We start from the raw sequence: 24735 nt of genomic DNA, 5'->3' as shown, positions 1-24735 counted from the left end.
AGAACGATAATGTGTTAGCTCTTATGGATGCTCCAAGTGACTACAGACAAATTTGCACGTTTTATTTCACTGAAACTGCTGCTGTTGTTGCTGCAAAGTAACACGTAAATAGGACCACAAACTTACAAAAAAGAGTGAATAATTTGTATTCATTTCAATAAAGAAAAAGATAAAGTAGGTGTGTTTGTCCTTGAGTTCGAAAGTCTAGATTGCACAGCCCATGCCAACTTAATGCATCCAATCCCATCAAAACTCTGGAGTTAAAAGTTTTTGGCTGAGAATAGTATTAGGATTGGTGACGCTGTGAAATAAGTTTGGAGGATTGAGATTTTTGTTTAAATAATAATCTCTCTGTCAAGTTAGAAAGTATGCGTATTTTTATTTTGAGACGGCCAATCACAAAATAAATACTCTAATACCAGGTCAACTCAACGGTAGTATAATATTATCCGTTTTGGGCTTAACCTGCGCAGATTTGTTTTTGGACTTACTCCAAAAGGTCTCATACTAGTGGAGTTCACTTGGAACTTATAGTGTACAATTTTCTTCACAACTTCCGATGTGGGACTTGGGTTTGCACCCCAACATTATATTATAGCGTCGATGGGTCGGTGCATTAACTGCCATATGATCAAATGTGGGGGTGGACCCGTGACCGGGTTCAAACCCCGATATCTTTAGGTCTGACTTACTACACATGGTTCACCTAGTTTGACTTACTTTGTTGGGCAAGTTTGCATACTATTAGGTTCAACCGGGGTTTATCCGCACTTGTCAAATAGCGACTGTGGATTCCCACATTATTAAATATATATATATATATTGATTGATTGATTTTAGTAAATTGTAGGAAATGCTTTTCTACAACAAACACACTTTATATAATTTTCTAGAGAATAAATAGTGTGATGGTCCCAGAAATATTTGAACACATGCATTAAACACCGTTCGCCAATTGTTCAATTAATTTATCGATAAATGGGTGGTGGTCCCCAAAGTGAACATCCTACGCAAAAATGCATAATAATTTTATCAATCATAGGTTGATACTTACACGGATTTGATTTAATGGTTGTGAATTCATAAGGATAATGCTGGTTCAGACATATTCTGAATTTAAAATTACTTCTAAGATATGTTTTAAAGGGTAAATTTTAATACAGAATCATGTGTTGTATGGTTTTTTAAAAAATTCCTTAATTTAATTTATTGCATACTTAACATTTATAATATGGAAAAATCTACACGAAATCCTCATTTTGTTTCTAATTAATGGAACGTTCGATCCATTCATGTGCTTGTCTTATAAAGAAAATATCCAAATATTTTATAAAAAAAACCGTAAATATCTTTGTAGATGTGAAAATTTTGTTCAAAACAAACAAATTTTCATTGTACTGGTACTTAATAATACCAAAAATTTAACTTTACCATCCGTCTACAGCACTAATAGCTTATTTGAGCTTAACCATCTTCAGTTTCCTCGTAAGCCAACTCTGTCCGTTGCCATCTCCCCCTTCTCATCCTCCTATCAGCGGCAACTCGAACTTGGACATGCCTCCACAAATAAATTCCGATCTTTTGCTAATAAATGTGCTTTATGGTCAATTCATTTTGAGTCTTTTAATTGCTTGCATTGTAAATTTAGGAAACAACCAGCCATTCCCTTTCCAAATAATATGTCTATTTCCGATATAACATACTTTTGTTATATTCTGACATTTGGGGGCCATCAACACTTGATTAATGGGTTCCATTACTTTGTGATTTATATTGATGATTACTCTCGTTATATCAGGATTTTTTACGAAAAACTAAACAAGGGCATGTACATGTGCAAAAACTCATATTCAGACTTAGGGCTTGATAATTGCTTTATTTGGCAAGATCTAATTTTGCTTCAAAGCCCAAAATTCAGCCACTAAATAATTTGTTTCTAGACTTATTTTACGAAAGTTAAATACATAGAGCCCGAATACCGGCAGTTTCTTGGCATTAATAGCCGGTCGATTTCTGGCGATAAGGGGATTGAATACCAATATGGTGGATGACCTACAAATGGGCTTCTCATCCCACTTCTCAAATCACATCAAAACTCACAAATCCTCCTCTCCTCTCTTCCATCTCTTCTTTCATTTCCGGTCCAAGTTTCCGACAATATTTTCTGGCAAGTTTCTTCCTTTTTCAAGGCGCAAATTGTTCTTCTTTATTTTGTTGGTCGGAACTCCAAATAATGTATGCCATGAAAATATTCTTTTTTGGCGATAATGTATGCCATGTTCTCAAGAATGTGAAATTCAAATTTGGATTATATTAATGTGGGATTGAGATATGGGCATAAAAAAGAATATGCAAATCAATATTCAACCCAAAACTCAGAATATAACAAATTGTTTTAGGTCAGGTTAAGGTCAGTTTTTTATTTTGTTTCAAATTACCCGATAACCTACCTGAATGAACTCAACATAATATAAACCCAAAAATATAAAACCGATATGAAACTGACTCGAAAACAATAATAAAACTAAACACTCTAAATGTTATTAAAAAATTGAATTAACATAAAAGTAAAAATCACATACCTAAAGATTTAATATTGCATACATATTCAAATGGGAAAGGGTAACGAGAGTTTTAGCTGTCTTTCTTTTAATATGTTGTTTGATATTATTGCATTGAAATTCAAATGGGAAAGGGCAACACTTTAAGTGTGCTGTTTGCTAATTTGTTATGTATTGATTGAGAAAATCAGAATCAACATGATAACCATTCCGAAATATAATTATTTTGAGATGAATTTCCAACATAGCATACATTGGGAAAATATATCCCTCCTGTATATCCGATCATTTTTTTTGTTTATTTATCGTGCTGTCAAAATATATCCCACATGTTTGCAAAAGTTGATATTTTTGTCCTTTGGCTGCGTGATTGCACGTGACCGAGCATGGTGTGAATGTCACACGCTCACACGCTGCGAAATATAAAAATAACGACTTTTGAAAACATGCTGTATATATTTTGCGAGACAGATAGTGGAGTATATATGGGGATATTTTTTGCAATTTTTTTTAGCATACATTACATAGCACACACATCATCTTAAGAACACGTTTTATTTATCGATCGTAGTTAAAAGCCAACAGTATATATAGTATGTCATGATCGATTGATGTTTAATTATAATTCATTCACTTCCTTACTCCACGTAGGCTTTATTATTATCATTATTACCTTATGCCTTAACGAACACGAAATCGTAGGGACGGTGGCTCTGGTCGAAGGGCAGCACAAGAGGCCTCGCTCCCTGCAGCCTAAGAGTCTCAAGTCCCGAATCTGTTGGAATAATCAAGTCGTATTTCTCGTTGGGGACATCTGAGCAGACGTCGAAAGGATTGAGGGGCACCAACCCCAAGCTCTCAATTTTATTTCTTTTTTTAGTGTAAAAATAATTTGTTTTATTATAGAAGTTATACTATCTGTCTCTCAAAATACTAAGGTTATTACTTTGTAATGTCTTTATTATTTTTTTTCCTTTTCACCCCTTACTTCTGTGAATCAATAGCATACCAACTGTTAGCCCTTCAAAATTTGAGAACTCATTGTGCCAGTGCCCTCTCACGTGGAAGGTGAATTTATTCTTACATATGAATATTGCATGTGGAGGATAATGAATAGGGGTGATGGAACTTGACCTGGGGTGATTCTAAGTTGAGAGGTCATTTAACATGATTCAATTCAATTCTACAGAATTAATTAAAAAGAAATGTTTTAGTGGATCATCTTTGAAGACACTGGCGGAGCTAGTAGAGGGGCTGAAGTGTGTTCGTCCCCTCCTAATTATTTGAGTTTTGTATTTCTATTCTATAATATTTGCATAATTTTTAAAATTTAAATAATTGGTCACTCCTACAAATTTAATAAAAGTATTATTATTGTTTTTTATATTTAACTCAAACATTTAAAAAATTTGGTTCAAATGCTCAAAATTTTTAGAAATATTCTAAAAAACTCAGATAAAAAGCAAATTTTTTGTAATTTTTTTTAATTCTTTTATTATAATATATAATTTTAAATTTATTATATTATTTATATAGAAAAAATTTTGGCCCCGCCAAAAAATGTTTTTGGCTCAGCCACTGGTTGAAGACATGATTAGTGCAGTGCAGTGTACCTTAAGTTGATCCCCTTTGACGTCCAAAACACGAAAATCTTCGTCTTCAGAAGCTGTAATGGCGAAGAGGAAAACAAAACACAGGGAGAGGAGAAGGGTCTTCATTAGTTACTATGATCAATAATATATATATATATATATATATATATATAAAGAGAGAGAGTCCAAGAGGCTATGACAAATTTCCACGTTTTATTTCACAAAGGTGGATCAATGAAGTTATTAATTCATCAAACTGAGTTTTAATTATCTTTTGATTTTAAAATCATTATTACAAAATTAAAGCCTATGATATTTATAGTTTAGCATATGCAAACTTTTATTACAAGTTAGCATACAATTCAAGGTCTTTTTTGTCACTGAAGATGGGACTACAACATTTCTTTATTCATTTTTTTCAAAGAGAGAGCGAAAGAGTACATTAGGGTGCGTTTTCTGGGTTTGAATTTCGAAAATTAAATTTTAAATATAAATGTTATTTCATATGATATAAATAAGCATCAATTTGATATTTTAAATATATTGTTGATTTTTACTATAAAATGAAGAATAAAATATAATTATTAGATTTTATATCATTTTAGGTAAGAGATTTATTGAAGAGTAAAAATCCCTTAAAAAGACCCAAAGGAAACACATCATAGACGTTTGTTGGCTTTGATTTTGGTTCTGTTTCTTTGGTTTTGGTTTTGTTTGAATAAATGTTACTCTCCCCGCCTCACTTATGGTGTCTACATTGCCGTCCATCTCATATGTCACTTTTATTTTTTGAAAAATAATTATATATTCAATCTCATTTTAAATTTTAATACACTAATTAGTTATTTAATTTTTATCTATAATTATTTATACAGGATAATTATTTTCACTAATATATTTTTAATTATTTATTACTTATATTTATCCTAAATTCTCGTGTCTACGGTAACCCGAACACCATAAGTGGGACATATGAAGTATAATATGATGTTTTGTGTGAAAAATGATGTATTTGTACAAACAAACGTGGAGGTTGTATTGTAAAAAAGAGTTAAAACAAAATTAGTGTGTGTTTATTAGTAAGATTTTGGTTTTGAATTGTAAAATTTTAAATTGAAATGTAATATTTTAAATGTAAAAAAATAAAATTTAATATAATATAACAAATGAAAAATATGCATTTAATTTCATGAATTTTAACAATCTCTCTCATGTAAGGCTATCCTCAATCCAAATACCCATACAGGGTTTCTTTCTATTCTCTTTCCTGCGCCACGTCAGCTTCTCTCTCCTCCACGTCACAAAGAACTCTAATCATATTTTATATCCACATCAAAGAACCTTTTAATATCTCTATTTTTTCCGCATCATTAAATATTTTATATATTTATAAAATAAAATTATATTTTGCAATCATATTTTATTCTTATAATATTTAATAAAAATAAAACAATTATTTAGCATAAATAAATAAAATAAATAAAAATAATAATTTCACACTTTGCATAATAATTAAAGTTAAATATTTAATTTTTTTATTTCTTGAAAAATATATTTCAAATTATAAATATTAAATAAAATTTTATATAACAAAATTAGAATATAATATTTTAAATAAAATAAATTATTATAAATATAAATAAAAAAGTATATATTATAAATATTATTTTTAATATTTATTGAATAAAAAAGTGGACCATGGCCCACAAAAATTGGAAGAAACGGTACACTCGCAATGTACCGTTCCTTATGTTAATTGGTGTTTTAATTTTTTTTTTTTTAATTAATAAATGATGACGTGGGAGGCGCTTCTCAACAAGCGTCTCCCGTTGTGGATGCCCTAAGAACTTTCCGAATAGATTGAAAGATGCAAAAGGCAATGGGTAAAGAACTTGTAAATTAATAATTCAAAGTGGGATTGATAAGGCCTTTTTATCTGTAGGCTATTAGGTTCGACCTGGTTTTAACATAGGGTATCTCAAGTGTGGAGCTTCCGGATTCCCATTGTTATCAAAATAATAATAATAATAATAATAATAATAACAACAACAAAAAAAAAAGCTACATATTGAAAGATAGATTGGAATTGGATTTGGGATCTCATCCGTGATGGTTCTTGTATTCTCATCCACCGTGAGTTTATTTAGTACCCTTTATTATTCCCAATTAAGGCCTAAATTTATTAACCTAATCATTAACCCATTAGTAAACTCCACTAATTCAATTTGATTTAATTCAATTCTAGAGAATCAACTAAAACGAAATGTTTTGGATCGTTATTTTATGTTGTCTGGTTCAGATCATCATTCAAGACATGATCAGTGCAGTGTATGGACCTTGAGCTGATCCCCATCCATGTCCAAAACTAGAAAATCTTCGTCTTGAGCATCTGAATTGGTTAAGAAGAAAAGATAACACAGAAGAATCTCCCTTACTAAGATCAATAATAGAGAGACGGATAATAACTATCGATCGAAGGTCAGAAGTCACAACTCAAGATTTAGCGTGGCGGGTTCTAGAACCTACAAAATCCGATCCTAATCTATCTCTAGAGAAGCTAGGAAAATTTTGTAGGTGCTACAAAATCTTATCCTAACCCATCTCTGGAGCTAGCTAGGCAAATTTTCAATAACTTCATCCTATACAAGTTTAATGTCATAATTTAGTCTCTAACATCCCTTTTCTTGTGATGATAGATACAACTGACAATATTCTAAGTTAATCCAATTAATTAAATCACTTAACAGTTAGTTGTCTATTGGTCATTTGTAATTGATTAATGACCTTTGATCATTGAATCATAGTGAAAAAAATCATATAATTAATTTTGTTGTGGCGATAGCACAAACTCTGATACAAAAGTACATAATAAGAGTCTATGCAAACAATATATGATTTTTTTTTTGTTTTTAAATATGACTTTAATTCATTAGAGCAACTGAGTCGAGCCGTGCGGATTTGTTTTTGGACTTTCCCAAAATGTTTCATATTAGTAGAGTTCATGTACGACTAGAAGGTGTCGATTTGCACCCAACAATTATATCGTGTGCTATTAAATATGTGGTGTTGTTTGTCTTAACTATCGGGCTGATTTAATCAAATCAGTACAATGCTATCGTAATGATTTGATCCTGCCAGCACTCAAACCGAAGCGACACTACAGTAATAAGGCCATATAATTATCGGAAATTTATTTATGGTAAGATGAATCTCCAACACTGCATACATAACATAATCTGTTGTCTATCTCTCGTTTTATTTATGGCAATAAGAAAAGCCAAACACACAGAGAGTGATGATCGATCGATGTTAATTTTTTACTTCATTCAATTCCTTACTGCATATAGGCTTTGTTATTATTACCTTCTGCCTTAAAGAACACGAAGTCGAAGGGGATGGTGTTCTTGTCGAAGGGCAGCACAAGAGTCCTCGCTCCCGACGGGAATGCTATGCTCAAATTGAAATTCTCGGTGGCGGGCAAGCAGATGTCAACAGGGTTGAACCAGAACTTGTAGGTGTCCGGAAAGCTGCCCTTCTCGATCTTGAACCAGTTTTGGTACGTTGTGCAGCTAGAGGGAGTCAAAGCTGCCTATACCCCATGAGTTGGCATTGGTGCACGCCACCGGGGGGTCTACTGCCTTGACATTGAGGGACTGAGAGACATTGATGAGGGTTTGCTCGGGACTTGGAGGATGGAAGCTCCATAGAATGCCCCTATCGATGTCCAAACTTGATTGAACCACGGTGATTTCGCAACCTCCGCCACTGTAGTTGGAGAGGAAAGGGCCGCCGCCACCGGCACCTCGGATGGAAGACACGATGTGGTACTTTTCTCCGGCCTGTATTACGCCGATTGCACCGAGAAATTGCAGACCAAAGATCGAATGTAATTTTATTAATAATGAGGTGAACCAAATAGCAAGAGAAACAATAAATATGTATAGGGGAGTAGTAAGTGGTGCTGATTTGATTCTGGCAGTATATATATATATATATATGTATATATGCAGGAAGTTATATATAAAAAATAAGATATATTATGATAGCTTATAATATAATTTCACGTAACATACTATATTATTGAATTCCACACAATAAATAGTACATTATACAATCTACATTGTTCATGCCTATACAACACAGCTATATAGTCTCTCCGTCCCGTCAAGATGACCCTTTTACTTAAGGACATATATTTTAGGTAGTGTAAATCAGTAAGTTATTAATAATAAGCTATGATATTATTTTATTATTTTTATATGAGTTATGTTGTTAGTATTTTAAATATTTTTAACATTATATATCAATAAAATATATACAATATGGATTAGAGAATAAAATTTTATATAATAAAAAAATACAAAAAAACTATTTATTTATTTATCATTAACTTAAAACTAATTTTATTAAAAACTAGGAGTTTTAAATATAGATAAAAATATTTATCTATTGAAGAGACAAAAATAAAAGATTTTGAGTGGTCGTACATATAAAAAGTTAAAAATTAATTAAATTAATTTATATTTGTTAAATATGTATATTTAAAATAAATAAATTTAATAAAAATATACAAAAATGTCATTTTTAAGGGAAGAGACTAAAAAAAAAAAAAAAGGGTCATATGTACACACGGAGGGTTACTTGTTATATAAAAGCATTCATTATTTGTCTTGTACAATATTGATTTGACACAATCAATAAATATATTTATAGGTTTAGAAATCCTAAACCTCCGGAAAATAAATTCAAAAGAAAAACAAAATTTGCAAAAATTAAAAAACAAGACCTGGCCCGAAAATAGAAAAATTCTATTTTAAGATTATAAATGAGCTCGAATAATCAATAAAACATAGAGCAACATCGCACCAAAGATGCTATGCATTTGGTATATTGAACTGTTTAAGTTGAACCGCGAGAATTCCATCCAATTCCGATAAATGACATGGAAAGACGAGAAATTAAGCAAATTGGATCGCTGTAACAAGAAAATTCAATTTAATTAGAGACGGAATTAGAGATGAAATTACGTTAGCTACGTGAACTTTATGGACTGAATTCCGTTACAAATATATTATTCTTTTGTAGTGATATTTAATTCGAAAGAAATGTTTTAGTGATTGTTATTTTAGTGCAGTGTACCTTCAGCTGATCTCCATTGATGTCCAAAACTCGAAAATCCTCGGCTGAAATGGTGAAGAAGAAAAGAAAACACAGAGAGAATAAAAGGGTCTTCATTACTATGATCAATAAGAGAGAGACAGACAGGAAGAACGATAATGTAGTGCCTGGTCTTATGGATGTTCGACGAGAATTTTCACGTTTTATTTCACTGAAGCTGCAAGGACCATGTAATTAATAGGACCACAAATTTACAAATAATTAAGGATGAATAATTTGTTCCGATGAAAAAAAGAAAAAAAAAAGAATGAATAATTTGTAGTCCCTCCTTTGGTTCGCCAAAAAAAACAAAAAAGAAAATCATTAGTAAAACTTAATTGGGGTATTGTGTTCTTCAAGTCTATCCGCAATCCCTTGTCATAAAACCCTTAAATTTCTGCCGTACCTCTACGATTAAATATGAAAAGTAATGCACGTTGCACTAAACTTTTATATATCCGTTGTTATTAATTGACATCATCACCCAATTAATAAATTATCGCTTTATATATGCTTATGACTGATAATCCAAATAGTTATATTTAACTCACAATTAAATTTTTAATACAAAAAAATGAACAATCTTTCAATTGGATGTACATTATTTTTGCCAATTTTGCTCAACAGTGTCAAGAAGAACAAAGTATCTGATGGCCACTATCAAAATTCTTCGATAAAACTCTACTAACTAATAAATTTATATCTGATTGAGAGAGATGACGATAATAATACGCGGGAGGAAAACGATAGAGAAACTATAGCCTCGTTGGATCGGTCTATTAACAGCCACGTGATCAAATGTTGAAGTTTGATTGGTTTTAGTAAATTGTAGGACATGCTCTACTACAGCCGTATATGATTTCGTAGAGAATAAAACAGCGTCATGTCCCAAAAATATTTGAACACATGCATGAAATACCATTCCCAAAATTTTCAAATAATGTATTGATAAATTGGTGACGGTCCCGTAGTAGACAACATCCTATGCAAAAAATGCAAAATAATTTATCACCCATAGATTATAGCAATTTAATGGTTGTGAATTCATATATAAGGATAATGTTGGTTCTTCTCTGAGATGTTTTGAATTTAAAATTACTCGTATGTAAAATAAATTTAAATTTAGTAATATTTTAAATGAAAAAGGGATTATAAAAAAATAACTTTTATATATAATTGTTATTATTATATAAAATAAATATTAAATATAATATTGTTTATATACATGTGGGTCAATTCGATAGCAATTCTAATATGATATTTCTGATTTGGACCAAATTCGCACAAATTTGTTTTTGACTCTTTCAAAATGCCTCTTATAAGTGAAGTTCAAGTAATCTTCCAATGTACTTACGTTTGCACTCCAATAGTTTGTTCTTCAAATCAAAGATTATATAACTCACGTATCTCCTCCAGTGATATTCCATTGATTTGCACCCACTACCTGGCTACATCTGTCGGGACCGACCGTCCAATCGACCACCATATTGAGATTAATAATAGTATATGTTATGTATGAACAATTGTTATGTATTGTCAGTCATGTAATTTATTTGTATTATATTAAAATAAATTATATTTTGTTAATCATAATATTGTATGTTGTCAATTTTTTTATATGATAGTGTTGTCATCATTGTATTGAATTATAAAGTTTAACAAAGAAACTGCTATATATATATATATATATATATATAGCTATTGGGTTGATGACTTTGCACCATGCTGATTTGATAAACAATTAATATTTTACTATAACACATATGACATATGCTATGTTATATAAATGAATGTGATTAGTTGAGTTATATAGTGTGTTATAGTGTATAATATATTTATTGTGCTTAAATCACAATATATTGTCCTATATAAAATTATATAATATGTTGTGTTATATAATGTATTAATATTTGATGTGTAAATTATATATTCTATTGGAATGTATAATTTGATCATTGTGCTTAAATATGAATATATTATAATGATATAATGTGTTATAATATATATATGTATTATATATTATATTAATATATGCTATTTTTTTTTATAAATATGTGATGATTGAGTTAAATTAACATGCGATATAAATATATATATGTATATGCACCATAATAAGCACGAGACAGAATTTTAGGGTCTGTTTCTTTTATTGGTTTGAAAAAAAAAAAATTGAATTTGATATTAAAATAATATTTGACGAGATATGTTACGAGAGAAAAAAGATTTTTTACAAAGAACGCAAGGTTCAAATAATAAAAATTTAAGAGTTTGAGTGATAAGGAACAGACCCTTATACGTAGTAAGATGAATCTCCAACAAATTAACCATACATAAAACACACAAACTCTCTCTCTTAACAAAACAGACAGCAAAACTGGTCTTATTTACTGCACGTAGGGTTTATTATTATTACCTTCAAGAATTCTCTAAACTTTATTTATTAATATGTGGTGAATTATGCAATAAATTAATACAAAAAAAATAATGAATTTGTATTAAAAAAAAAAAAACCAGTATTATGTATTTATATGCTTTATTTTGCAAACCAATTAAGCTATACATGGATTCATATGTAGTAAGAATGCATAGACATATCTTAATTAATTACTTTGTTAAACAATGAAGAAAAGAATATAGAATTTCCAAAGAGCTATGATATATATTTGTTGGAGGAATTCTTTTCTTGGTCCAAATATTTTACAATAATCTCGCCCAAAAGTACCTCCAAAGAATGTTCTTTTCTCTTCCCTTCATTGACCAAACACCTTCCAAAAGTATTCCCTCCACCATATGCCATATATTCAGCTGTTGTCTCAACACAACCCACCCCACCCCACCCCTTTGTCTTGTCTGATCTGATCAGTTGATAATGGCTTCGGTCGCGGCCGTGGATACCATGCCGGATGCGCTCAGGCACAGCCGGTACCATATGAAGAGATGTTTCGCCAGGTTTAGTTTCCCGCACTTCATTCTTGTGTAGGAAATTGAATTTCGTCGAATTTTATTGAAAATAATGAAAAAAATTTGTGTAGATTTGCAGGGATGGGAAGAAGGCTGATGAAGTTTCAGCAACTGAAGGAAGAGTTGGAACAGACGATTGAGGACAAGGTTGAAAGAGCTAAGGTTTTGGAAGGTTCACTTGGTGACATCCTCAGCTCAACACAGGTCCTTTTCGACATTCACCTTATTTTAAAATACACACATAACTTAATAAATTAATTAATTAATTAAAGTACTTATTACCCTATTGTATTTTATAAAAAATATACATAATATTTTGCTTCATCTGTCCATATAAAAAGTATGTTTTAACATTTAATCTATCTACCAAAAATCTGATCGTCTTATACAAGGGTGTTTCTATTTTTTTGAATAATAAAAATTTTGAATTGAAATAGTCATGATATAAATATGCACTGATACGATGTTTTCAATGTAAAATTAATTTTAGTATAATATAAAAAATAAAAAATAAATATTTTATTTGATTTTTTTAGAGAAAATTTGATAAATAGCGAAAATTCGGAAAAATCTGATAAAAGAACACCTTACAAGGTTTAGGTCTACATATTTGAGGTTGGGGGTTGAAAGTTTTTTCGGCGAAAATAATGCTTGCGCCGACGTGCTATTTGTACAGGAAGCAGCGGTTGTTCCGCCTTACATTGCATTTGCAGTACGGCACAATCCCGGGTTTTGGGACTACGTCAAGGTGCACGCCGACACTCTATCCGTCGAGATAATCACATCCACTTGCTACCTCAAGTTCAAAGAAATGGTATTCGACGAGGCATGGTGAGAAACTTAGGATGATTTTACAAGGGTTTCACTACCATAAAAATGTCATTTTGTTGCCATTGAAATTGTCGCAAAATGTACCTATTTCTATGACAATTTTAATAAAATTTTTCTCATAGTGTTTAATGTTGTTGTGGAACTAACAATGTTGCTTTGATAGGGCGAAGGATGAAAATGCATTGGAAATAGACTTCGGCGCATTCGACTCGACCATGCCAAGGCTAACCCTTTCATCTTCTATTGGAGACGGGCTCGGATACATCTCAAAGTTCATGACTTCGACGCTTGGAAAAGGCTCCAATGGCGCGAAACCGTTGGTTGATTACTTGCTTGGTGTTAAGCATCATGGCGAGGTTTAAAATAAATCGAATGTTCCTTATTTCTTATCCGAATAGCATTTCAATCCTAGCAAACAATCTAATCCTACTAGATTGTCTGAATGTGCAACTGAAATTTTCTATTTCATTCAATCTAAAAAATTACAAATCTCCTAAACGAGACTATTACGAACTAGTGTAAATCTCATTTCCCAATTTGATCATACTTGTGCAAATTTAATCATATCGCATCGTTCCCATTCTCATCGTGTAAATCACCAGGAACTTATGATCAACGAGATGCTAAACACAGTCGAGAAGCTTGAATCTGCACTGATTATAGCGCAAGTGTTCGTCAGTGCCCTCCCGAAGAACACACCTTACATCAACTTTGAGCAGAAGTATGACCAAAGATATCGATTCATTTCCTTCTCTCGTGTTCTTTATATTTTTTGACTTTTGAAAGATAAAGAATCGAGAGCTGATATTTATTAGGTTCAAAGAATGGGGCTTCGAGAAAGGATGGGGAGAAGACGCCGAAAGAGTAGGAGAAACATTACGTATGGTGTCCGAGATACTGCAGGCGCCGGATCCTTTAAACATGGAGACATTCTTCAGCAGGATTCCGGCAGTGTACAAGGTTGTCATATTCTCTGTCCACGGCTACTTTGGACAAGCAGATGTCCTCGGCTTGCCAGATACCGGAGGACAGGTGTGGATATACTCAAGAGATTGTTGTCCAATAATCGACTAGTGTCCCCGCCATTGTAATAACATTAACCTGATGTCTGAACAGGTGGTTTACATTCTTGATCAAGTCAAGGCTCTTGAGGATGAACTGCTGCTGAGAATAAAACGGCAAGGATTGAACGCGAAACCTCAGATCCTCGTCGTAAGTGTACTAAATTCAAGATTCCCGACAAGGGTATATGCGCGCCGGGATTCGTCTTAAAATGGATGTATATATACGAGCACAGGTGACTCGGCTCATCCCGGACGCGAAAGGGAACAAGTGCAACCAGGAGATCGAGGCCATTGCCAATACAAAGCACTCGGAAATCCTAAGGGTTCCGTTTAGGACGGAGGACGGAGTCGTCGGGCCGTGGGTTTCGCGATTCGACATCTATCCTTACCTGGAGAGATTCTCTGAGGCAAGTAATGCATGAGAGGAACAGTCATTCCTATAAAATATCATATCAAAATATTAATTAAATAAAAAATTCACATATAGAAAGTTATTTGATGTTGGCTTAATTAAGTAACAGGATGCTAGTGCAAAGATCCTTCAAGTGATGGAAGGTAAACCAGACCTGATAATTGGGAACTACACAGATGGAAACCTTGTGGCTACTTTGGTGGCCAACAAACTTGGAGTCACTCAGGTACAATTAAAAGTATATTATATTCTTCTATTTTATTAAAAGTTTTGAATTAAATACATTTTTATTGTCTGAAATAAGTATTGTAAAATTTCTAATATTAACTTTTATTAATAAAAAAAAAATAGAATAGATAATTTTGATGGTTTTGTTTCTAAATATTGTTAAAGAAATTATGTGTAATTTCTGGTTTAACCTTCCAAAAATTTAAACCGGTGGCTTTGTCTTGCTAAAATCAATATTGTAAAATTTAAATCTTTCATTAGTAAAGATTAAATAAAATAGTTGATCATCTATATTGTAGGGGTGGACACGGTTAGATTATTATTTAAAATCAAATAGAACAAATACATGAAACTATGAATCATATATACTTGAACTGAAAATTTTAATTAACTGAATTTAGTTAACCGAAAATATTTTGTAATATTTGCAAATAATTCGAACTAAACTAAAATAATAAAGAAATACATTAAAAAATAACTAAAATTTCAATTAAATAAAAATATTTGCAAATATTCCAATCCAACATAACCGAATCTAAATAAAAAAAACATAAAAAACCAAAAAATCGAACCGAACCTAACCAAACAAGTATCAAATATATAATATTTCTATGCGAACCGAATTGCTTGGTCAACCAAAAATTCGATTTGGTTTGATTCGGTTAGGTTCGATTTTTTTGTCCACCCTTAGTCGTTTTTTTTTTCTTTTTTCTCCAATCTTGTCTAAGAAACTAGAATATGTTTGTCTTTAAATGACAGGGAACTATTGCTCACGCTTTGGAGAAGACAAAATATGAAGACTCAGATGTGAAATGGAGAGAATTGGATTCAAAGTACCATTTCTCATGCCAATTCACAGCCGACATGATAGCAATGAATGCAGCAGATTTCATAATCGCAAGTACATACCAAGAAATAGCTGGAAGGTAATTAAACAATCTGGAAAAATTAATTTCATTTCTAGGCAAATAGAGTTCAGAGGACTTACTGTTTCTTCCGATGTCTCAGCAAGAACCGGCCGGGGCAATACGAAAGCCATACAGCATTCACAATGCCAGGCCTTTGCAGAGTTATTTCAGGCATCAATGTGTTCGATCCTAAGTTCAATATCGCCTCCCCCGGTGCTGATCAATCCGTCTACTTCCCATTCACAGAGAAACAGCAACGTTTAGCTAAATTTCAACCAGTGATCGATAAACTAGTCTTCAGCAAGGAAGAAAATGACGAGCACATGTAAGTTCATTTTATTCGATCTTTATAGTAAAGCGTATTTCTAATAGAGATGAATTTAATCGAGAAACCGGTATTTCTTTGACAGTGGATATATAACAGATAAAAAGAAACCGATAATCTTTACCATGGCAAGGCTAGATATTGTGAAGAACATCACAGGGCTGACAGAGTGGTATGGGAAGAACAATCGCCTTCGAAACCTCGTCAATCTTGTCATCGTGGGTGGATTTTTCGATCCATCCAAGTCAAAAGATAGGGAAGAAATGGCGGAAATAAAAAAGATGCATGCCCTTATTGAGAAATACAAACTTAAGGGTCAGATGAGATGGATAGCAGCGCAAACTGATAGATACCGAAACAGTGAGCTTTACCGTTGCATCGCTGACACAAAGGGGGCGTTCGTGCAGCCTGCATTGTATGAAGCATTCGGCCTAACTGTTATCGAAGCAATGAACTGTGGGCTGCCGACATTTGCCACGAATCAGGGAGGTCCAGCCGAGATCATAGTTGACGGTATCTCCGGCTTTCATATCAATCCTAACAATGGAGATGAATCAAGCAGTAAGATTGCAGATTTCTTCGAGAAGTGCAAAGCCGATAGCAAATATTGGGATAGAATGTCCCAACAAGGCCTCAAGCGCATTAATGAATGGTACGTATTTGCTACAAATTAGTCACTAATCCGAAAAACATAGCAAGAATCACAATTAGTAAAGTATGATCGCTTATGATTTTTCTCGCAGCTATACATGGAAAATATATGCAAATAAAATCCTGAATATGGGAACTTCCTACGGGTTCTGGAGGCAGTTAAACAAAGAGCAAAAACAAGCAAAGCAACGATATATCAATCTCTTCTACAATCTACAGTTCCGGAAACTGGTGAGTTCACAAAGCATATATTCAGTTTATGCAATGAAATTTTACTGACTAGCCTCAATGTGATACTACAGGCAAAGAACATAAATATCCCAAGTGAAGTAACCAAACCAGCAGCAATACCTCAACCTCATGAATCTCAAATATCTGAATCTGAGCCAGCACCAGCACAAGCAGCAGAACCAGAACAACAAAATAAATTAGTTCCTCCATTTGCAAGGCATACTTACCTATTTTCACATTATAGACAGTCTAAAAGTTATGAGTTAATGATTCTCTAATTTATCTGACAAATTTGATGGAATAACAGGGTGGATAGTAGAAGGGAGCAGGAGAGTCAGAGAACACAAATTGCAAAAATAACACAAAGCCCCGACGTCCGCAAATGGTTTTTAGTATGTGCATCTTCCTCAATAGCTATTTATGCCTTGGTGAAGCTGTATGGATTGTTCAAATCAAGAGATTAAGTTCCAAGCAGCCATCTAACATCGATCACAATGAATGTCCAGAGTTACGAGAGAGAAATTTCACTAGAGAAGTGAAATTAGCTTATAGGAAATCACCACCACAAAACTCAATATAAAAAAGGAAGAGGAGGAGACATTAGCCTCCTAGGATACAGAGGGAAGTTTAAACATGTCAGATTTCATTCACTAGAAATGCTGTATCTATTTAAATAGTAAAAATAAAATCAATGTTATTGTTCACTAAATTATCTCATCTCCATCCAATTAACAAAGATTTGTAAAATCAACAAAAGGAACTCAAAATATTTACCAGTATGCGTTATAACATCTTTCCTTTCACATGATGACTCTTCCGAGACTATTTCTTCAGTTTATCACGACAATGACAATGTAACAACAGAACTATTCACCTATATTAAGCTTATAGAACATTCAATTATCGTATGAGATTATCTGTAATACTGATACACTTAAATGCTATATCCCACAAGAAGAAAGTTTGCACTATCAACAGTTACCAAAATATTTAGAAATATATATATAATATATCAACCAAACTGTAAACTCAGATTTTAACTTGAAATGTAAAATTGGCGCAGATATAGCCGCATTAAATCAAAAGGTACTGCCACTAAAGCTACCATTAAAACAAATGCTACACAGGTCACCAGATACAGCTTAGATTACAGATCAATAAATATCCAAAACAAATAATCTTACTCTAACCGCACACTGTTCAATGGAATTTCACTACCAGTCAGTGTAGCTTCCAACTAATTGAGAGGTTAAACCGATAGAAGTCACTAGAAGTTATCTTTCAAATCTTCAACATCACCAATCAATTAACAGCAACGTCGAACTGATGAATGGCCAAAGTGTACGCAGAACAATGAGTGCTAAGAGCAGCTTCCATTCCTGAAAACCAGCATTTAAAGAATTTAGTTCCACACAAATCAGGTCTACATAAATACAACTAAATAGGCTTTAATGCAAAATAAATATGCCCAAGATGAAAATGTTAAAACGGGAGAGGTATGTATATACCAGAGAAGGATGTTATGACAAACTCCAGCTCCTTGGGCCCCTTGATATAAAGATGATTCGCCATCCTTCTCTATAATGCATCTCTTGTATGGGACAAAACCTTCTCGACATTTTCTTTTCCCTAATTTCATTGCAGTCTCTGCTTCACTAACACCGCTGTTTTGGTTAGCACTGACTTCTCCTTTTGAGATGCACATAGATCCTTCATTCCGAAATCCATCTTCAGCTCCTTTCTTTAATGGATTTTCAATATATATTCCCAAGTTGTTGCAATGCGAGTCATTAAGAAGATCTTCATTATTGCATTCAGATTTGTCAATGGAAACGACAGACTGCAATGGTTCAGAGTTCACCACAACTTCTAGACACTGTTTCATAGAATCTCTTACACGAACAGTCTTGCCAAAGAGCTTAATATGAGGTTCTTCATTACATCGGAAATCCATAGAAGGTTCTGTCTCTTCAGGAAAAAGCTCAAACTTCTGCATACACATAAAATTGCAGAAAACAAGGAAAAAGATATCAAACACAATTTATAGAAGTTCTAAATAATATCGATTCACTTAAGAGAAGAAAAAGTAGGATACCACAGTAGATTTTTTATTTGGAATTGGCGCAGGAGATATTTTGATGGGAAAATGACAATCATCATTTTCCTTTGAAGACAAGTTTGATGTTGTATATTCATTATCATTCTCTGAATTTAATAAGTTGGAAGAAAGTGCGTCAGCTGCATTCGAAACTGGTGAAAGACAAGATTTGCTCATCCCGGCACCTGTACATTCCAAGTTGTCAGAGCCGACAGTTGAAAGAACAGAAGTTGGAGAGTAACTATCTCTTTCACTAACAGAAATATCAGCTGATCCTTCTACTAGAATTGACGTAACAACTTTTGTTTTAGCAGAGTCAACTGCTTTACGAGGGTATGGGTGTGAAGGTTTCTTTTTGGGCCGAGGAGGAGGAATATCAATTGGATTCAAAGATCCATCAACATCGATCCCCCCTGAATCTCGAGTGACCTTAGCAAAGAACTTTTGGGCATGACTCCTGATTTGGATGACAGTTTTCGTACCCACGTGCTCTTCATAGCAAACAAAACCATAGAAACAGTTATATAATTGAATGGCAACATCAACTAGAATTAGTTATACTTCTTTGGGCAACAAACAACCTAAAGACACTATACTCACTTTCGATTTGACACCAAGCACGACCATACAGCTTCAGGGCTTCGACAAACCTTTTATGTTCCTCCTCAGTCCATCTTTCCCTCTGCTTTTTTATGGTATAAGGTTTCCTCACCTAATATAATAAAGATCACAAACGAACATCGATATCATGCGGATGGACGTAATCAGGTGAAAAGTGAGGACTGCATCAACGAATGAACAAAACCTTAGGTATATAGCCATCGCTATGAGGTGATATTGCTCTAGATTCGCCAGCTGAAGCACCCTGGCTAGCGGCGGTGGACTGAACCTGCAGAAATGGGCAGAACAACAATCTAAGACATTAAAATCACTAATTTAAGAAATAAATCAAACACTAATCCACATTCCACTCCACTTGTATCAAACTAAGTTATGCAGAATTAGGACTAATCAAACAAGAGGTCTATGACACTTTCCAGATACCAAATTGTTGCTAAATAATCTGCTCCTATTTTCTCCAAGTCAATCCGTTAATTTCCGATGCAAGAATCAATCTTTCCATAATCTCACCTTTCCAGATAGTTTCCAAAAACGTTAAGCATCAGGCTAAGATCTAACTGCAATTACTTTAGACTCGATATGGATTACACATACACACAAAGGATCTATGTCTTCACAAACTCATCAAACCATCTTCTTTCCTGTTTTCCCTTAAAGGCTTAGAAAATTGATTAATGCGTTTACACGTTACAATCGGGAGTCTGAAGCCGAATCAAATAATGAGAAGCTCGCCTCGCCGCATCTTCTAAACCAATCAGATTAAAGAACAGGACAGTAATATATTACCCTAGAGCCAACAAAGAAATGATTTAAAAGAAAGACAACAACACTAACCTGAGATTCAGCAGCCATGGGCCCAAATTGACAAATAAATCCAAATCGAATACACAGATTCAACCAAAGCCCCGCGGTCGGCTGGAAACGCAGAAATGCAGCAAAACAGTCGGAAAACGGTGGCGAGGAAGAAGAGAGTGGTGCAGAGAGAGAGAGAGGGAAATGGCGAAGGGGGAGATGAAATTAGGGGAGGAAGAGAGGGCCACGTGGGACTGCTAAGCAATCTTAGTTGTGAGTGTGACAATTAATCAATTAATTAATTAATTAATGAGGTGATTAATTAGGAAAGGAAAGATCGAGAAGGCTCGCTGGAAGGTTCTGTGGCTGAGAGTGAGAGTGGGGCCCGCCGCCACGTGTCATTGACCCATATCATATCTTTTTTGTGGTTCACTCTTACCACATAGACGGATTCTCCTGTCCTCTCCCTCTCCCTCTCCCTCTCATTTTTATTTTTATTGTTTAAAATATTAATAATATTATTTCGTGATCGTGTTATGTTTCTTCGCAAATGTCTGGGTTCATGTTCAGAAAAATTATCATAATTATTAGAAAGAATAAATTGAATATATCTGTAAATTATACTCTCTTCCATTAAAGTAAAGTAAATGTAAAAAAAAAATATAATAAAAATAAATCTGTTTGTTGTAAATAAATATTGAATGAAATATTAATTCTAAAAATATAAATTTAGAAACGAATTAAAAATAAATGGAAGATAACGTACTTTTTTTAGTCTCAAATAGGTTGATCGATGCATATTTAAATAGTGAAATTTGTTTAATTAATATAGTAAATAACAATAATATTTTTTTTATTTAAATGCCATTGCTAGTAATTTTAAAAAAAAATAATAATATATATAATTGAATTTTTTTTAAAATATGTAGTTAAATATTTTTAAAATTATTATCTAAAAAATATATAAATATAAATATTATTTTGTAAACAATAAAATTTATATAATACAAATAAATAAAATATATTTATTTATAACTAATATATATAGATAAAAAAAATATATATATTTATTTAGTAACGAGAGAGATAAAAAATAAATAAATAAATAAATTAGTGAATGTAATGATGTTATATATTTTGAAATTAATTAAATTAATTTATATTTATTAAATATATTTTAATGAGTATAATTTATTAAAAATAAAATTATCATGAAGGATGAGACATGTAATTATTTAATTTGGATTTTTAGAAGCTTTTTTTGTAAATAATTTTCCAAGTGAAATGAATAAGATATTTTATAATACAGTCAAATATTATACTTCCTCCGTTCAATAATTAGCCATTCATTTGCTCTTTGTACGTAGTTTTATAAATATTAGTATTATATTAAGACGTAGTAGAAATAAAATAGAAATGACTAAAATAACCTTATTAGTATGATTTGATATAAATATAATGACATTTGTGTAATATATTGTAAGTTGTAAGGGTATTTGTAATGTTAGATAGATAATACAGTTACTAAAAAAAGAAATTGATATTTTGTCATAAGACGAACTAAAATGAAAAAATGGATACTTTATTGGTAATATTTTAATATATTATGAAACTATATGTGTAATATTTGTTGGGTTGGGCGTATCATTTGCCCCAGGCCCATTTTACAAAGCCCCTGCGTGCCAAATACTGAGTCTGAAAAGCCCATCCTCAAACTTAGATATTTTCTGAAATTTTTAAGAAAAGCAACTACATTTGTTATTTTCGATTAAAAAAATAAAAATAAAAAAGACATCATGTCAAAGAAATGTTGTAGCACACCAAAATGACCTTTATGAAGATCAAATAATTTTTGTATTCTGCAAAGAAATTTCCATTCATAAATAAGAATAATCAAAATAACCGTTAAAGAATAAAAACCCATTTATAATATTGTTCCAAATGCATTTAATTAATATTTGTTTATAATTACTAAATAAAAGAAATTTGTACTCAATTCAAGTTGATCACCAACAAATCTAAATATATATATATATATGGATCATGAACTTATTTTTTAATTTTTTTTTTTATTTTTATAACGTGTGAATCTGCAGTGATTATTCCACGAGTGCGTTATTGGTAAACTCCTGTCGAACCAAATGCCTGCAAACTAGGCTCGATAATATAAACCATAGCAGGCAAATCATGTGTATCATGAGCTTATTTCATAGTTAATTTGGTGGTTTATTCCAATTAATGATCTTGTATGAAGTGATCATATACTTTCATCTGAAATTAATTTTATTTTTTCTAAGGATCAAATTTCTGGAAAACAAAGGAATAAGGATAATCCGACGTGAGAGCCAACGGCCACATTCCGTTCACCGAAAAGACGGCAATGTTCCGGCGACGACCAGCGATCGGACACACATCCCTCGGATCGTATTGAATCCTATAGGTATTTTTGAAGGGGGTATTCTTGATGATTTTAAACCAATTTCGGTAAGTTTTGCAGCCGGGTTTACCTACAACGCCTCCAAGTTGTATGTAGCGCAACCTCGTCGTTTTGTCCTCATACTCCGCAACTTGCCATATCGTGGAGTTGAGATACGCCGATGGGGTTTGGAATCGGATGGTCACGGAGCTTACTGATTCACGGATCCATTGTTCCCCCGGAGTAGCTGAATAGAAGACAATGGGAAGGGCATTTCGGAGAGATGACCTGTCTTGGACGACAGTCATGGGGCCTTGATCGCCGCCGACGATGCCCCGTGTTATAGGGCCACCATCAGGAACTATTTGAGCCGATAAGATGTAATACCTGTAATTATGTACTTCATTTTTCATTCAATTTTGTGCTAATTTGACAAGAAACGGATTTTAAAAAGAATAGATAAAAATAAAAAACTTATAGTTTTTAAGATAAAAAAATTGGTACTTTTTTATTTAAAAAAAAAATGATAATAAATTGAGATGAAAATAATTTTTTTTTTAATAAGATAGAAAATATGTTAGAAAGTATGAGCCAAACGAAAGATTGGGATTTATGGGTTGTGTTTTTAAATGGTTGTAAATATTACAAATTTATCGTAAAAAAGAAAGTGATAAATCCACAATCAAATAAGTGGTTGCTGCTAGTATTTTTTGGCAAGTATGACTAAGAAAAAATAATTGTCCCCAAATAATAATAAGAAGAATGAAAATATACAAGAATTTAATTAAGTATAAGTCCATTAGTGTTTTTTAAGTTAATTTTAAGTTATTTAAGTTTTTAAATATTATATTAAATATTAATTTTATATAAAAATAATATTCATTAATTATTTTATTTAGAAAAATATAAAGATAATAATAATATAAAAGGAACACACACACACAAAAATATAAATTATAATTTAATTAAAAAAAATCAATCTATATCATGTGTTCAGATATATCCAATTGTATCCACTTGTAGCTCAACTACTATGAGCTAAAATCTCTTTAACTCATTTTTTATACTTTGCTTTCTACAACGAAATCAAGTCTTGAAAGCAAATGCTAACAATTTTCAAATCAATCTACTAACACATTTTACCATACATATAAATAATATCATTTATACCTGTCGGATCTAGTTTGCAGGGTATTGGGTTCGACCGGGAGTTTACCTAGTGCGCACTTTCGGGTAGCGGCGGCGGGTTCCCATGTCATAAAAAAAAAAAAAAAAATACCATTTATAAAGTAAAGATATTTTAAAAACTTAGAATCCCTTTTCATATATAAACATTTTGTTAAAAATTTATGAACAATATATATATATATATATTCAAAAGATTATCATATTAAGTATATAAGTATTTTCTCTTACGACATAGCAAATAAAATACTTAATTTTTCATTATTATTTTTAAAATTTTCAAAACTTCGAATTTTCAAAACAATTCAATGCGAACATAACCTTTTATTTTTATCGAAAAATTAAACTTCATAAGAACGACTCTAATCATACGTACATGCTTCCTGTCTGCAGTGCGTTTCCATATGTGTCGATGACGGCCGGGGGAGTCAACACAGGTTGAGGCTGGCCATCTGCCATTGGTAAGAAGTTGGTAGTGAAAATGAAGAAGATGAATATGAAGATCATGAAGTTGATGAGAAAGAAAGGAGGATGAATTAAAAGGGTGCAGTGAATCATCATTATATTGCTGCTATTGAATCTTCATGTATTTGGTTCGATTTTTTTTGTTTTTATAGGTCAATTAAATCAACCATCTAAGGTGATCGATGTCCATATTCAAGATTGCCGACAACTTTAATTTGGAGCTTAGTTAGCGTATCT

The 24735-nt window shown here is 32.3% G+C and overlaps 3 protein-coding genes across 4 annotated transcripts; 1 reads left to right on the top strand and 2 right to left on the bottom strand.

Moving 5' to 3' along the window:
* The first annotated feature begins 12127 nt into the window (after positions 1–12127).
* LOC127255233 (sucrose synthase 7-like) lies at positions 12128–17687 on the top strand. The gene is made up of 15 exons (XM_051280690.1): positions 12128–12259; positions 12343–12475; positions 12948–13102; positions 13266–13458; positions 13705–13823; positions 13918–14134; positions 14219–14314; positions 14400–14573; positions 14688–14804; positions 15566–15732; positions 15815–16039; positions 16125–16691; positions 16783–16921; positions 16993–17138; positions 17229–17687. The coding sequence occupies exons 1-15, from the start codon at positions 12180–12182 to the stop codon at positions 17383–17385; spliced, it is 2685 nt and encodes an 894-aa protein (XP_051136647.1). The 5' UTR covers positions 12128–12179; the 3' UTR covers positions 17386–17687.
* Positions 17688–17995: 308 nt separating this feature from the next.
* On the bottom strand, positions 17996–20658 carry LOC127255234 (protein REVEILLE 1-like). Of its 2 annotated transcripts, none has more exons than XM_051280691.1 (6): positions 20475–20658; positions 19825–19908; positions 19620–19731; positions 19017–19510; positions 18430–18911; positions 17996–18300 (listed from the first exon to the last, which is right to left on the bottom strand). In XM_051280691.1, the coding sequence occupies exons 1-6, from the start codon at positions 20490–20492 to the stop codon at positions 18282–18284; spliced, it is 1209 nt and encodes a 402-aa protein (XP_051136648.1). In that variant the 5' UTR covers positions 20493–20658; the 3' UTR covers positions 17996–18281. The 2 variants fall into 2 exon arrangements, with proteins under 2 accessions (XP_051136648.1, XP_051136649.1); XM_051280692.1 differs by having other exon boundaries at positions 19017–19204.
* Positions 20659–22724: 2066 nt separating this feature from the next.
* On the bottom strand, positions 22725–24492 carry LOC127255137 (kunitz trypsin inhibitor 5-like). Its single transcript, XM_051280530.1, has 2 exons — positions 24410–24492; positions 22725–23235 (listed from the first exon to the last, which is right to left on the bottom strand). Exons 1-2 carry the CDS (start codon positions 24490–24492, stop codon positions 22725–22727), a joined length of 594 nt encoding a protein of 197 aa, XP_051136487.1.
* Between the last annotated feature and the right edge of the window lie 243 nt (positions 24493–24735).

Source organism: Andrographis paniculata, unplaced genomic scaffold (assembly GCF_009805555.1).
Source record: "Andrographis paniculata isolate CXL003 unplaced genomic scaffold, ASM980555v1 Contig53END, whole genome shotgun sequence".
Classification (NCBI taxonomy): Eukaryota; Viridiplantae; Streptophyta; class Magnoliopsida; order Lamiales; family Acanthaceae; genus Andrographis; species Andrographis paniculata.
Note: the sequence above shows the minus strand (reverse complement) of the source record. Positions and strands in the feature narration are given on the sequence as shown.